A 16,974-nucleotide genomic window follows, 5' to 3' on the forward strand; every position below is an offset into this window, starting at 1 on the left:
ATATGACTGGTTGGTTAACTCCTTGAAAAAGCTCGTGGTTTAAATCAGAATCCTGTCATTGTAGTTTTCCTTTTTCTTCTTCCCATCCAAATATATTTCAGTGCAGTAGTAAGGAATCTAACACAGATTTTTGCCTACTGTAAGTACTCTTAGTCCTATGAAATACATAACTTAGAAGGTTTTGAAAATTATTAACATATAATAGTCATTTTGAAATAAGTGATATAGGAAAAATCTCAGGAAAATAAACTTAGTAGTTTAAGTTCTTTTATTTGGAAAAATTATCTACCACTCCCAAAACACTTAGAAAAAAATTAGAAAAACACACAGAAGTAATACCATCCTTAAAAAAGGTAGGCTAATCATCTAAAATAAAACCTAGTAAGAAAAAGTGATTCATGAATTCAGTCTCTATAGCTGGATTTACAATTCACATGTAACCGTATGACTACTACACATACAAAGTCCATTCTAGACTCCACTCAGTAGCTGTGTAACTGGGATAACACCCTAAGTCATACTAAGTCTCAGTTTCGGCATCTCCAAAACGAGAGGGTTGGAACGGATAACCTTAAAGGATCCATCTAGATTGTATTTTTGTGATTTAATGACAATGAACATTTTATAATTTAAGTGTAGTTCTCCAAATCCTCTGCCATTTTAGTTTTCAAAATTCTTATCATCTATGTAGTTTGCATTTGAAAAAATGTCACTTGAAGTTAATACCTATTTGTAACCATAAGGATTGTCTTCTTGCTTCCAGAAATAGCACAGTGGTATCGATAAGTCTCTCCTTCTAACTTTTTGATATGATTCTGAAAAGAAAACAAGACTCAAGATTTGCACAGTACAAGCATCCAAATAGTATTTCCAATACTATATATTAGTTAATTATAGTAACAGTGCTAGTTAGGGAAAAAATTATTAGAAACAAAGGCACAATATTGGCATGTGAAGCTAGAAAAATATTCACAGCATGTTTATAAATTAACTTCCACTGTGCCTTAAACGACAAATCTGTATTAAATGCTTACTAAGTGATACTCTGATAAAATATATCTCATTCTGTGATAACTGAGAGGTTTAAAAATATCTAGCAGAAATAATCACACATTTTCATTAATGGAATATGAACATACGCTAATATAGTGTGACATTAACATTACAGGGGTTCTTAATCTCGGGTCCATGGAAGGACTCTGGGAGGTCTATGAACCACCTAAAATAGCACATAACATTTTGAAAATGTGGTTCTGCAACTTTTTTCAGAGGATGGTTCATATTTTTCATCAGATTTTTTAAGTGGTCTGTGATCCTTCTCAGAGGTTAAGAACCACTGATTTACACAGAGATAGATATACACATAATAAAATTCCAAGATAACTGATATTTAGTGTTTTTGAGTATTTGGTCTTATAGATTAAACATGCATGAAAAGTACATGTATGTAACAAATTATATTCTTGATAGAAAAGAAAATATAATGTCAATATTAACACAAACATGAAGAATTTCTAAGATTTCAAATAGCTGGCACAATTTATTGCTAAAGACAATAAACAAGCATAAGTAATTCAAGTATAAATAGTAGCACATTAAAATACATTTATTTTCATTTCAACCATCTCCAAACTATTGTGATTTGAATTAGCACACATTAAAAAATGAAGTTATTTTTTATAATCAGTGCTAATGAAATATTATTGACATTATAATGCATGATTAAAGATCAGATGATATAATGTATATGAAACTACAGAACAAAAACATACCTAATAAATAAGACTGTGACATTTATAACCCAGAATACAACACCAATATTATTAAAAGGATAACATTATCAATAATAATCACAAGCAGAGAAAACACATTTGTTGTTATTTTAATGCTTACATACACATTTTTTCAAAAATCCTCAGTTCAGTCATTCCTTGACAATTATGAAAAGCCAGGAACACAGAAGATGAATCCCCAAAGAAGTGGGATCTCATCTTCAGAATGAGTCTCAGAAACAAGTGGGATTTAAAGTCACTTGTTTCACATCTTGCCTGTGTGAATTAGCTAAAATCTTTTAACATTTATACCTTAAGTTCTTTAATAAAGAGAAAATGGGAAATGAATAGAACAATTCAGTACATTTATTTTCAGCTTTGAAATTTAAATGTTAAAATATTTAGATCTGAGATGCAATGTGAAAGAAATACTACCCACTCTCCATCTTGTACGCATTTTCATTAGTTATCAGGCTGTTGTGCTTTGAACCACTGAAAGCTTTTAAAGTATAATTTATCATCACACTACACTATAGAAATTGTTTTCAGCATGACTAAAATCCACTACACTCTGAGATCAGATTAAGATATTCAGTCACTGATGGCAGCAGGAAACTAGATTAGCTGAGAAAATACTCACTCTCCCTTCCCAAAATGCATCTTGAAGAATTTACAATATTTTAGCAAAAGCATTCAATATTTTCAAGTAAATTCTAAGGAAATAACACATGAAAAAGCAATATGTATAATGATGTTTATCACAGAATTATTACTATTAGTAAAATAACAGAAGCATCTTCAATGCCAACAACTTGGAATGGTCAAATACACACTGTAAGGTTACTTCAAGAGACGGTAATCCAAGAATTAAGAATGAAGCATTTCTATGAACATGGAAAAATATAATTAAAATAAAAAAGCAACAAACACCATTTTAAATATTATATAGTCCTAAGTATGTGAACCAAAAGAATATTAAATAAAAACTGGCTATATATATGTGTGTGTGTGTGTGTGTGTGCATGCATATATATATGCATGTGTAAACAGTAATTATCTTAGGAGAATAAAGGATAAGCAGGAAAGCATATCCTATGAAAACAAAGTATATGATTTAGTAACTTTCAAAGCTGAGTAAAGAATACAGAGCAATACTCAAGGGAAAAAGAAAATGGGGTAAATGAAAAGATTCCCAAATAAATTATTTAGAATGTACCCATGTTATAGTAAGGGCTGGGAGGACAGAGTTTTACACTATAGTGCTCTTTACTATTTACACATTTTGTTATACTTGGTCCCTTAAGGACTGAAGTCTTATTTCTTTTGTATATCCAGCACAGTTTAGATAATCAATAAATACTTCATACCAAAGTGATTACAGCAAGATAGGCAAGGAATGAAATAACCTGAATTTAACTATCCATGCCTATCCTTGTCACCCATGGAAAAAAATTACCACGTCCTCTCATTAATGTACAACCATTCTATTTCTTCCAGTAACTATAAATATATTAAAGTTTAAAAGGCTGTCTGATATCACAACAAAAACTAATAAATCAGACAAGATATATTTAGCTAAAATAATAAAAAGTTACTTGAATTTTGTGCTTATAGACATGCAATTGTAAAAAGGGAAATCACAAGGTTAATAACATAAAGAGCTAAACAAACAAAAAGTAAACCATAAGAAAAAAATTTAAACAAGTTATACAATTTCCCAAAAGTCAAGTCTCATTAAAATTTCAATATATCCAGGAAAATTAAAAATCATTACTTTTACCTAAGAAGGAAGGCTAATTATTAGTGATGATTTAAGACAGCATCTTGAATTAGTTATGTGCTTGGTTCTCAGAGAAACTGTACATGCGGTGACATTTTTGCCAACCCTCAATTATCTAGGCACAAGAAAAGTTTGTCAGCTATGGTTTCGGCTGATCTTTGGCTGTCATTCTTTCTTCTTTAAAGTGCTTGTTTTAAATAAGAAGCATTCAACTTACTCTTTTGGTAACTGCAGTTTAAACAGTATATAGTCCCAACTGAACAGTTACATGTCAGCAGTTTCACTCTCTTTAAATGGACGGCACATTAAGTATAAGTGTATACTTTGGTTTCAATTTTGGGGAGAAGAATGAAGGCTGCCAGATAAGATGCTGCTAAATCAAATCAAACATCTCTATCATTTATAATAAGGAGAGAAATCAAAACACAATTTATTTTCAGAACTAACTACAAGGGTACTAATTTCAAAATAATAGTTTAGAATTATTTTTGTTCTAAGATAACAAATCCTCTTTAAGAACTTAAAAGCAAAAATGATTGGTTTTTAAAAATACAGATATCTATACAAAATAAAGATATTTATAAATTCAGGGGACACTTAAATAATTTGCCAAATTATATGTTCAACTTCTATTTATGTTAATTCAAAATACTAATTGTGAAATAAGCATAACAAACAAGGAGATTCAAGTTTTCAAAAGCAAAAATGCTAAAGGCTGAGAATGTATATAACATAAAATGATTGCCATTTGACTAGCAAGAGTACTGAGAGGTAAAAAAAAAAAAAAGAGATTAAGGAAAATCTCAAAATTCATGTCTCAACTCTTATTTGAGGTCTAAGAACGGATCAACAGCAACTTATATTTCAATTATTAAAACATATGCCCCAGGGGCGCCTGGGTGGCTCAGTCGGTTAAGCAGCTGCCTTCGGCTCAGGTCATGATCCCAGGGTCCTGGGATCGAGTCCCACATAGGGCTCCCTGCTCAGCAGAGAGCCTGCTTCTCCCTCTCCCTCTGCCTGCTGCTCACCCTGCTTGTGCTCTATCTCTCTCTCTGTGCCAAATAAATAAATAAATCTTTTTAAAAAATAAATAAATAAAACATATGCCCCAGTTAACAGCCCCATAATTTGAGTCAATCTTGGGTGAAGGGTGAAACATAGTTATGTAATTCCACCATCAGGACTCACAAATGTAAAGAACACATAATAGACTGGACATGAGAATTGTCCTTATTTTTCGGCTTTACCTGAAAATACATGAATACCATAAGAAAAGATAAAATTTTCCAAATGATAGTAAAATTGTCTGCTTCTGGACACAAGAAAGTCTTTCACCAACTAAAAAAAGAGGAGAGTTAATTTCCTACACCCTTTAATCTTTTATACTGATCCCTTATTCCCGTGCAGTATTACCAGGAATACCACCATCTTTGTGTGTAGTCAAACCACTACAATAAAAAGTTGAGAGAGAGGGGAGAGTTGTAAAGAAAACTTCACTGAAATGAACACTCAATCTAAATAAATCAAAGACAGTCAATTAATAACACAGTTTGTTTTGATTTTTAAGGATGAAATCAAGTAGTAGTATAGGAAACATTTACTCCTGTATTTCCGGTTCTTGCTGTGTAGGCAGAAAAAGAAAGAAAATAAAGTTAGAAGCATGCAGAAAGATAAAATGTAATCACATACAATAAAAACCAAAGGCTAAGAACAATAAAGAGTCGTATTATTTTGAAGTCAAAGTAGGAAAATATTAATAAATTTTTGGGGAGACGGGATTCCAGTCAAGGGAGAAAAGCAATTTACGTATGTATAGATTATTTAAATGTAGTAAAGTTAAAACTAAAATAAAAGCCAAAAAAATGCACCTTAAAATATTTTTAAGGTTTAAAAAGACTGTAATTGTGCATAATCTTTTTTTTCTCTCCTCCAGCTTCTGTTTACCTGAATAAATCTAGATTTACAGAGTTATCCAAATAAATTAATTTGGCTGGGAGCAAAGGAAGCAGTGGAATTCCTATAATTGGCTATAAAGTAGGAGACCAAAGTTAACTGTTAACTAAATGAGCTACCACACCAACAGTAATAAGGCCTATGACTTCTTTTAACATTATCTTTTCTGCACAAAAAAGGCTTTGTTCCTGTGCAGAAAAAAATTACCATTCTCATTTAACACATTATGCAAAAATAAAAGATAGATAATAAATTTTACTCTACAAATGACGTTCCCTGTGTAATCCTTAAAGAAGTTCATGAATCAGGAACTTTAAGAACCACCCATGAAATCCTCATCCTAGAAATCTTTAATATTAAATTCTACCCGTGACCATGAAGAAGAGAATTTATACCTCAAATAAATCATAGCCCTCGGATTCCTGTCTTTCATATGGGCGAATGATGCCGTCCTCGTGGATGAAACGAGGGGGACGGAGCCTGGACACTTCCTCGGTTGATTCTGCTGCTCTGTATAAGGCAGCAGAGTAAATATAAAAAAATACATAAGAATCTTTCAAAATAATACATACAAATATATGTGTGGATTAAATACTGTACTACATTCCATATTATATCAATATTTGATAAAAACAGAGTAATTTTAAATAATGTGCCTATTATAATGCGCCAAGTATTAAAACAAAGTCTATTGGACTCCAAGTTCCCCCCACCTTTCCTTAAAAAAAAGAAAATAACAAAATAACAAAGGCACAGACTAGGCTGTCCACTCTCTGTGCAAGCAGCTAGCACAGGGCCTGGCATATAGTAGGTACCAATCAACATTTGTTGAAAATAAGAGAAAGGGAACCATAAAAACGGTCTCTTCTTACTCCTCCCTGGTGGCACCCCACCTTGTGAACCTGTCATAGCTTTCACTTAGACGTCAACATCCTGAAGAGCAGGCCAAGTGTTTAACCTGTTGATGCATGTCTCGCAACCATTAGCACACAGACCCAAACCTTGCACACAGTATGTGTACCTAATTACCTCTGAATTCCTTGGAAGGTGCTGCTGGCCATATCTATGATTCCACCAGTTGGACGAGCCACAGCACCCACAAGCCCCTTTCCAATTCCTTTAAAGAATCCAGCAGCTCCTTCCTTTTTGGCACCTTTATAGAACCAAGAACAATGAATGTATAAGATATTTTAAAATAAACAAGTTTGAACTCAACAAAAGCCTGAGCCAAATAGAGAAATGCTTTACCCAGGAGGCTTCTAGATTTTGTTTTCTAAAGAAGTTAAATTTAATACTAACATGTAAAAAACAGTGGTTTTCAAAGTGTGTTAAAAACACAAATTATTAGGCCCTGCCCCAGACCTACTGAATCTGAAACTCTGGAAGTAGGGCCCAGCAACCTGTGTTTGAACACGTCCTCCAGGTCATCTTGAATCATGTGCAAGTTTTACCACCACTGATTCTTAGGCCTAAGAGTCTAAGGTTTCAGAAATGACCAGAAATTTTTCTCTTTATGTCTACCAACAGAAGATTTTTCAAGCAGTATACTTTTTTTTTAAGTATAAGAACTTTATTGAATTATAATTCACATACCATATAATTCACCCATTGAAATGTACAAATTAAATGTTTTGGGTACATTAACATGTGCCACCATCACCACAGTCAATTTTAGAAAATTTGTATCATCGCAAAAAGAAACCACATGACTGTTAGCATCACTCTCCACTTCCCCCAACCCATCTTCACCTGATCCTGTGCAATTTAGCTCCTTCCTCCCTACCCCCCAGACCTAGGCAACCACTAATCTACTTTCTATTTCTGTGGATTGGCCCATTCTGGACATTTCCTACAAAAGGAATCAAACAATATGTGGTCTTTGTGACTGGCTGTTTTCACCTAGCAACGTGTTTTCAAGGTTCATCCATCTTGTACTTGTATCAGCACTTGATTTCTTTTTATAGCTGGATACTATCCCATTGTAAGGTATACCACCTTTTGTTTAATTATGCATTAGTTGATAGTCCTTTAGGTTGCTACCACATTCTGGCTATTATGTTCTGTGAACATTTATATGTAAGTTTTTGAGTGAGCATAGGTTCTCCATTCTCTTGGGTATATACCTAGAAGTGGAGTTGTTGCCAGACACATAAATTCTATGTTTATATCCAGGTGTCCCAGCACCATTTGTTGAAAAGGCTATTCTTCATGGAATTATCTTGGCACCCTTGTTGAAGATCAACTGACCACAAATGTAAGGATTTATTTCTGGAATCTCAAGTCTATTCCATTGATCTGTTATGTCTATCCATATGCCAGTAACACACTGTCTTGGCTACTATACCTTTATGGTAAGTTTTTAAATTGGATAGTGTAAGTCCTCCAACTTTGTTCTTTTTCAAGATTGGTGTAGCTATTTGGGGCCACTTGAATCCCCATTTTAGAATTGGCTTGTCAAGTTCTACAAAGAAGCCAACTGGGGTTTTGATCAAATAAAGTACTTTTTTAACAGGATAAAAAAAAAAAATGAATCAATTGCTATTGAGGACCTAAAGGAACCTAGTTTAACTATTATCCTGCTGAAAATAACATTCAAAGTCTGGGTGAGAGTCTATTACTTAATAGATTCTTTCAACTTTCTGAAGAAAGTACATTGATTAAAAAACAACTGAAGACTATGAACATGAAATCAGAAATTCTCTCAAATAACTCGTAGCAATAACATCTATTATGTTTATTATATATCAACTCTTCAGACTTTGCACTGAAAGGAAACATTCTCAACTTACCTTCCATAGGTTTTGTTATTATCCCAGTCATTCCTCCAAAAACTCCCTGAAAGAGAGATCAGTCATAAACCTGAATGGAAATTGCTTAATTTTAAGCCAACCACTAGAGGTCTCTACATACATACTAGAAATAACTTTTTTTAAAGAATGAGGACTTAACTTGGATAATGTGAATATGTACCTAAGTGAGCACTATGATTTTTAAAATATTATACAATAGTAAATTTTAAACAAAAGCACTTTGTAGAAGTAACATTTTATAACAGAAAGAAACAGAAAGCAGATGAAGATATTCCACACCTGGCCCTGGCCCCAATCAGCACGTAACCGTGGGCAATTGATCCAATCTCTTTAAACCTCAGTTTCTGTACCAGTAAAATGAATGAGCTGACCCAAATAATCCCTAAGATCTAATTATAAATTTTAATGAAATGACTTCGTAATTTAGCGGAAGTGTGGAAAACTGAAAATGAAGGGAACTGTGAAGGATCGCAAATAGCCTGACAAGTAAGGCACTTTCAATTAGACAACATACAACACTGGTACAAACACAGAAGTTACAGTTCCTGAAATTATTTCCAAAATTAAAACAGTAATACACTTATACATTCTTAACACTTGCCAAGTAATGGTAGTAAATAAGACTACCTGTACATTATACAAATGCACAAAAAGAGAACTGAAGTATGCACACTGTTGAGAAGATTAGATATTTCTGGGAAGAGGTGAGGGTGATCAAATAGTACTTTATAGCTTTACCTATAATATTTCCATTACTTATTAAAAGGAGAACTGACAAGTTCTTATAATTATTTACACAGAGACTATTCATATATTACCTGTATAATTAAACAATATTCATACATTACCTGTATAATTTTTAAAGTACTGAAAAACAGTGAAAGGCAGTTCCTGGTTTACAAACACTTAGCTTGTATACCTCCCCTCCACAGAAATGGTCAACTGATAATGACCCGAACAACTTCTCCTCCCCCTAGTTACCATAATGTACCATATTTCTCTCTGCTTTGTTTCTTTGCCTTCCAGAAGAGTGCTCTCACTCCAGCCCAAGTGCCAAACTAAGTCTGGGATTTGGGGGATAGATGTGATAGTGATATTGGGGAAGGAGAGCCCAGAAGGAAACAGAAAAGTCCACAATTTATCGCTACTGCTACTGTGACAGACCCTGACTCACAAGTAATATTCCAAGTTTCAAAAAACCAGCTAAAGTACATTTATAAAGTGTGTATCAAAGTTCAGGGCTTCTTGAAGATTTAGTAAGAGACTTACACGCAGGAAGCCCTTTCCTCCTCTGGCCAGGCTGTCTCCAAAATCTTTAGGCTGTCGGCCCATCTCTTCTCTTCTTTTTTGCTGATATTCCTTGTCCATTGTAATTGCTGCCAAACCTTTTCCAACAGAACCGGTGATGCGAGATACAACTCCCGCTGCACCACCTATCAGAAGACCCAGAGAAGTCACACTGTTTCTTTAAAGATCATTACCATTGCTTTAAACAGGTGCTTCACCTTCGGTCTCATAGACAAACATACAGAAATGTATTTTTATCATTTCCCATTTATCAAGAAGAAGAATAAAACTATTTAAAGTACACTGATTCTCCAAAATTTTTCTGTAAACCTAAAACTGTTCTAAAAAGTATTGTATAAAAAAAAGCACATTGATACAACACTACAAAGACATATAAACAAACCCAGCAAGTCAGTGTTATTTTCCATTTAAGAACATGGGAACACATCTTTTAAAAGGGATTCTTAGAAAACTGATCCTCTTTATTTTTTATAAACAATGCATTTTAGAATAATTATAATAAAAATATATATATTTATATACACAAATAGGTGATACATACCTACAGTGTGTCCAAAGAGACTTCTTACTCCAATCACTAAGCCCTCAGCAAATTCTTCAGGGCCTTGAACAGCACCCTGACCAAAAAAAAAAAAAAAAGAGAGAGAGAGAGAAAAGTTTGCTATTTAAAATTTAAATAAGCTTAAGACTTTTGATCTAGTATTTCAGGGTTTCCATGAAGACAGGGAATCTGTAAAGATCCACAAACACTGTGATACCAATTTTCACCCTCTAACTCAAATACTGACGGCACACCTATTGTGTCTGAAGATACCTTCAACCCACATGGGCAAACTCTTCTGAGATGACAAAATCTGGATAGGAATAAATCACAGTTTCAGTCACAATCTGAAGTCGGCCTCCCAGTGCCAAGTCCCATCAGACTGCTGCAGCAAGCTGCACTGGTAACGAGACTAAGACCCCACATAGTCTTTTTCTCCCATGTGTTCTCTCTGTGTTGTCCTGCTAAAACCCTCACTACTTTGGGTTCCTGGATTCCTCCACCCAATGAGGTGAACCGGTTAGAGGAAAGCTTGAATACGAGACAAAGTCAGCTTTTCTTATCCCGAGTCCTTTCCATAGTGGTGAAACAGGTTTGAAATGGTGTTAACCTACCTAGCATTCTTCCTTACAACTACGTGAAATCCTGGAAAATGTGGGCACATTTATCGCCCAGACACTGGAAGTGCTCAATTAATTCTACAACAATCTTTTAATGTCATCTCATGTAATTTTAAATAAAATATGATGATGTATTTTTGTTACCTGAACATTATTCAATTCCCAGATACAATTAAAGTACAAATTATTTGTCATTAAAAAAATAGAGTAACATTTTCTGTACCTATACTTAAAATAAATAAAAGATCAATACCTGGAAGGGTTCATAGAATAAAGCTTCAACTCCTTCAGACAGACCTCTAATTAATCCAAATGGGTTTCCAAGCACATCTAAGCCCAATACAAGGACATACATCTGTTTCAAGAACTAAAGGGGAAAAAAAGTATAGTAAGTCCTTTACTACTGTTATAAGAAACAATATCATGATGCCTTGGGAAGAAAGGAGAATACTGACTACATGAGGCTGTTAAAGGAAAAAAATGCAGAATAACCATGACTACATCCATTAACTGATCTTTCACTATGTGCCAGGCATTATGCTAGTACAGGTCCGAAGCAGTCTGCCAGTTAGCAGCTATGTAACCTTGGACAGGTCAATTAGTCTCTACAATAGGGCCTCAGTCTTCTCATATATAAAAATTGAGAGGTGGCAGTTGGTTAAGCATCTGCCTTCGGCTCAGGTCATGGTCCCAGGGCCCTGGGATCGAGTCCCACATTGGGCTCCCTGCTCAACGGGGAGCCTGCTTCTCCCTCTGTCTGCTGCTCACCCTGCTTGTGCGCTCACTCTCTCTCTGACAAATAAATAAAATTAAAATTAAAAAAAAAAAAAAGTAAGAGGTGGATTACACTTACCTTGCCAGGCTGAGTACACATATTAAATGAATATATAATTCAACAATAGTTACTTATTTTTATTATTTTTTAAATTTTTTTACTTATTTTTATTATTATGTTACTATTGCTATTACTATGAAACTAGATGGGGAAATAATAACCAAAACAAAACACAAAGGAAAATATATCCTTATTTGAACATGTAATAATCATAATGTCTATATACACCATAGGAGAAAAGACCCTGCAGCAGAGGAAGGAAAGGGCAACGTCGCCCTGGAGTTCCACGGTGCAGGGATGCTAGCCGACTACCCTGAAACCACTACTACGCCTCTGCATCCAATTCAAGCCACGGAGTAACTGAGGCGTGGGAAAGGGCCTGGCTTAGAACTCCTCTCCTGACTCTACTAGACTGTGCTTAGAAACTTGAGACATTTACGAAGTAAGTGTGATGCTTCCTACATCAGTATTCTTTCCCAAAGTGGTAAATGTATAATTGCAAAGGGAAAAAGGCGCCAAAGGAAACTTTCAAAAACTTTTATACAGAAGGGAAAAAACGAAAGACACAGAAATTCATCATTCAAGAAAACTACGAATGAGACTGCAAATTGAGGTAAATTAGATAAACAATTTTTGCACAGTGCGCCATCACATACAAATGTTTTGTCGGATACCTTACGACGTATATTCCTTGTGAGCTACTATGATAGGAAATTACCTGTTCACTGTAATGTCTAACAACACTCCACATGAGCTGATCTCTCTTGTAAAACTGATACCGAAGTTCATAATAAGCAAGTCTGGGAGGAGAAAGAAAGATTCAAAGGCACGATGATTACATTCTGAAAGAAAGAGACTTAAAATTTCCATGATAAATTTATCATCATTAATTCCTTCACAGTTTGATTTGTACATCTGCCACATATAATTTATGTTTAAGATCTTCATATCATGGTAACAAAATTACTGTAAAAATAGCGCATTCTCATACAACTCTTTCATAAATACTCAAAGAGTAAAAAGGTTGAAAAACTCAACCATAATCCCATCATACAGTGGATTTTTTAGGTTTTTTTCCTTGTCATTTCTGGCTTTGAATTCTTTCTTTTCTATCCAATTCAAAAATATTTAAAACATTTTGTATGCATTTTTATACTCAGTATTGTGAATAAGGATTTCTCTAGGTTATTCAAAATTCTATACAACCATTTTTAATGGATGTATACCATTCCATCATGTGTAAGTGTCATAAGAAAACAATTCTCCCACTGTCAGACATTTCCAAATCTTGACAATAATAATTAGGATTGCCATATGTAAATTTTGAATATAACTCTTTGATTGCATTTCATGATTATTTTTTGGAATGAATTCCCAAGAAAAGATTCACTGAGTGAAAAACTACTAAAAAACATTTGAGGCTTTGATATATATCTTTCCACTCACACAAATAGTTAAAAAAAAAGTTCCCATTTGTTAGACCCAACCCTCTCTAGTACTAGAATTATTCAGTTTTGAAATCTTTGATAATTTGCTTTAATTTGCATATATTATATGAGAAATGATAAAGCTGAGCATTTCAAATATCTATCAGCCGCTGTATCTTCCCTTTTGCAAATTATCTCTTATTGTCCACTGGCAATTACAGCACAGGAATCTTTAGGTTTGTCTTATCTGTGTTTAATATTAAGACTATCAATCTTCTCTCTGTCATACTCGTCATTATATCTTCCCAGTTCATTTTCTAATTGCTTCCATTGATTTTGTTTTGTAGTGTTTGTTAGGTAGTCAAATTGATCTTGTATTTTCCACTGCGGGTTTTCCCATTGCTTTTAAACTGAGAAGACTGCCTTTACTCAGAGATTTGACTACAATTAACCTTGATATTTTCCTCAATCTTTTTCATTTGAATTTTATATTTAATCCTTCCATTCCTATGAAATTTGATGTATACAACAAGTAAGGTGGAAATAATACAAATGGTTTTTCTTTTCTCCAAGATAACGACTTATTCCAATATCATTGCTGAATATTCAATTCAATAAACATTCGTTGAATTTATTTATGTCCAGCACACGTAATTATTCTCAGATTAAATGTTACAAAGAGTTATTGTCTATGCTTTTCCATATGATTACACTGAAATCTCACCATACTGCTACATATTTCTAAATATAAATCTGTTTTAAAACATGGTCAATTTATAAGCTACTACTAAAATAATTCCATTTTTATTCTACATTCATGTATTATCAACATATGAATAACTAAAGAAAATATAAAACTCTTTAAGAGTAAAATAAGCATATCTAAAAAGCATAATTAGAAAGGGGCCAAACTTCAAGTATAGTGAGAATTATCATTTTCTAAGCTAACATTCTAGCCCAAGTGGGAAGAATTAATACCCAGAAACATAACCTTGGTACAAAACCCTCCCCATCTACTTTAACATAAATCTTACTTGAATATTAGGTCATCCACATCAGTCAGAGTAGCACCTATGCTTTTCAACAGCAGATTGACAGAATGAATTGCAATCATTTCTTGTTTTTCTTTGTCTGACTCTTCACCTCCACTACCCAAGGACAGACTCAAATGCAACTAAAAGAAAAACAATGCTTAATAAATAAAAACTAAAAGCAAAACCAAAAAATTTACATACATAGGAATCAGATCTTCCAGATACAAACAGATGTTGTATCTTTCAGAATCCTAAACAAAGTTATTATCTGTTACTCTACACACCACACAGGATAACTCACTAATACCTGATTCTCATATTTGCTTTTTGATAAAATACAAATTAGTCTGTTCCAAAGAGCTAAAATTTTATCTAAAGTGTATAAATACCATTGTGTTTACATGGAGGGGCTCAAAACACTTCACAAAAATAGTATAATCATTTAAGAAGAAAATATGTCAACTGGCACACAAAACATGTCTACCAGTCAAAATAATAAATAATCATTTATTTTCATCCAATTGAGGTAAATAATTTATGGCAATAATTAACGATTACAATTATATATTATATATAATATGTACATTTTTATACAATATAATTAACAATAATAATTATAATTGTACCATAATAATAACAACAACATGACAATTACGGCAACAATTAGCAAGTTGCTAAATAAATTTTTAAAAGAGTAATAAGGTTTTCAGCTTTCACAGACTCCTTCAACTCAGTACTTAAACATGAGATTTTCACATTCCCATTTAGCTTCTTCTACTTTGTGCTGTATCATCATTAGTGCAATAGCGGCAAAAGGCACAGGCAGAAGGTAGTTCTATCTGGGCAAATAAAGCAGATAACTTTCCTTTCTTATTCTGCATTTTACCTAACCAATGTGGAGCTCAATAAAAGAGACGGGATAAAACCGGGAAAGCCTGGTTTTGGGTGTGGTTTTGTTTGTTTGTTTGTTGATTTGATGTGGACATCTGCAGAGTCAGAGAGTATCCAGATCCCGGAAAAGTAAGCTTAGGTGGACAGATGTCCAGCCTTTCCCTAAGGCAAAGTCATCATGGAATAAGAAGACAACTTATCATGATCTTAATTATTCAACTTCATGACATAATTCCTAATGTGTGTAAAATCATGAATCAATAAATTAACAATCTTTAGCACTCCCCTAAGATTGTAAGCTCCATGAAGTCATTTTATAACTTTCAGAGTAACTTTGATAGTAGGCATTCAGCAAATATTTGTTGAAGGTATTGTTCAATCTCATAAGTGATTTTCACTTAATAATGAAAAAGAAATTTGTGTATAACCTACCACATAAAATGATATAAATTTTAAACCTAACACTATAAATATGTCTAATACTACCAAACTAGTACATCAATTTAAAATAGTAATTCAATTCCATTTTATAAATTAATTTACTTAGCTGAAAGGAATGGTGTATGCAATTGAAAATAATGTGCTGTAAACAGTTTTTGAGAATGTAAAGGACCATCAATATTTTAGAGTTACTTAATTGTAAATCTGGCCCATTACACAAGTTTAGAGAGTTATGGTTGGTGGCATTTGTGAATTTACTATGCAGTCACCTCTTCCTATAAAACCTAAAAAGAACAACAAAAGGAGAAAAGGAAATGGGTTCATAAAGTACAAAATCAGGCAAGTGAAAGGTATCCAATTTTCCACTCCCTTAGTTACAATCAAATTTTGGAAGGGTGAAAACCACCACATCAAGAGTATAATACCTACTTCAGCGTTTTCACATTCTGGTTCGGGCACCCATTATAGCTCTCTCTTTAGACAGTGATAGTAGTTACAAAGTGCAACCAAAACATTAAATGTTGGTGAGCACTTCTTCGCTTAATTAAGAAATGCTTTTGTCAGCTCCTTCCTTGAATAAAGGGGTTATTAATTCAAGACTAGAGAACATGCCCTGACGGTTTCTCTGTGGGAATTATGGTTGTACATATGTTACAGAGAATTGTCTTAATTATTTCAATTAATCAAACAAAATTCCCACCAAATATTTGATACAACAAATTAAAACACACATTTATACACAGAGCCTTTAAAAATCCTACAACAATTCTGCACAATTTTCAAAATAATAATTGCAACAAACCTTAACAGGAGAAATATGGAAATGTTCAAAGAAACTAAGAACTGACATATCAGTCATCGAAGTCTCCATTAATTCTGTATTTAGAGCATCAATATCTTGTTGGATTAACTTTGTCTGAAAAAAATGAAATGAAGAATTAGTATTTTGATTTTTTTTTCTCTAATTAGTTCAAAGAATGGCTGATTTATTTTTTTTTTGTTTATAATTTTCCCAAGAAATAAAAATTGTTACCCGTTTTCTTTCAGCTTCAGGGTCAGTTGTTGGGGTAAACAGTGCAATAAGAGCTCCTAGAAACCCCTGATCAACTTTCAAGGCCATTTCCTGAATGAGGACCATAAAATACCTGAGGAAAAAAATTTTTTAAAAGACAGAAAAGGGTTTCTATCAAACCTTGTAATTTTCAATGTTAAACTTTGATTTTGGCCAGAAGTCACAATAAGATTTTACTCCTTCATCTCTTAAAAAAAGTGTTATGTTAACAAGACCAAAGTATCCTTAACTGAGATGTTTTTTTTTTTCCCATTCGAGTTAAGGTTTCACTAGAGGTAATACTGCTGTATTGATACTTAGCATTTAAAGTCCCAAATCCCATATTTATCATGTTACAGAAGAGACAAATACAATTAGATGATACAGCATGTATTATTCCATTTTTAAGGGCCACAGCAATTGCTTTCAAGAGCACATTTCACAAATACATACATCACTCATATTTCACTGGCTATTTTATATTCTAATTGGAATTACAAAGAGGAAAAGT

At 33.4% G+C, this 16,974-nt stretch overlaps 1 protein-coding gene across 3 annotated transcripts in view; it reads right to left on the reverse strand.

Annotated features, from left to right (window-relative positions):
• VPS13C (vacuolar protein sorting 13 homolog C) overlaps positions 1-16,974 on the reverse strand; it is a 175,009-nt gene that overhangs the window by 11,070 nt on the left and 146,965 nt on the right. For 2 of the 3 annotated variants that reach the window (XM_032417691.1, XM_032417690.1), the window contains 11 exons: positions 16,446-16,557; positions 16,215-16,328; positions 14,081-14,220; positions 12,338-12,419; positions 11,038-11,151; positions 10,165-10,240; positions 9,585-9,748; positions 8,295-8,340; positions 6,535-6,658; positions 5,901-6,015; positions 727-815 (listed from right to left, as the gene is read on the reverse strand). In XM_032417691.1, the coding sequence (XP_032273582.1) occupies positions 727-815; positions 5,901-6,015; positions 6,535-6,658; positions 8,295-8,340; positions 9,585-9,748; positions 10,165-10,240; positions 11,038-11,151; positions 12,338-12,419; positions 14,081-14,220; positions 16,215-16,328; positions 16,446-16,557 (1,176 nt within the window). Of the gene's footprint in view, positions 1-726; positions 816-4,585; positions 5,174-5,900; positions 6,016-6,534; positions 6,659-8,294; positions 8,341-9,584; positions 9,749-10,164; positions 10,241-11,037; positions 11,152-12,337; positions 12,420-14,080; positions 14,221-16,214; positions 16,329-16,445; positions 16,558-16,974 lie in introns of those variants that run through there. The other variant, XM_032417692.1, reaches the window with a different exon arrangement.

Source organism: Phoca vitulina, unplaced genomic scaffold (assembly GCF_004348235.1).
Source record: "Phoca vitulina isolate PV1807 unplaced genomic scaffold, GSC_HSeal_1.0 scaffold20, whole genome shotgun sequence".
NCBI lineage: Eukaryota > Metazoa > Chordata > Mammalia > Carnivora > Phocidae > Phoca > Phoca vitulina.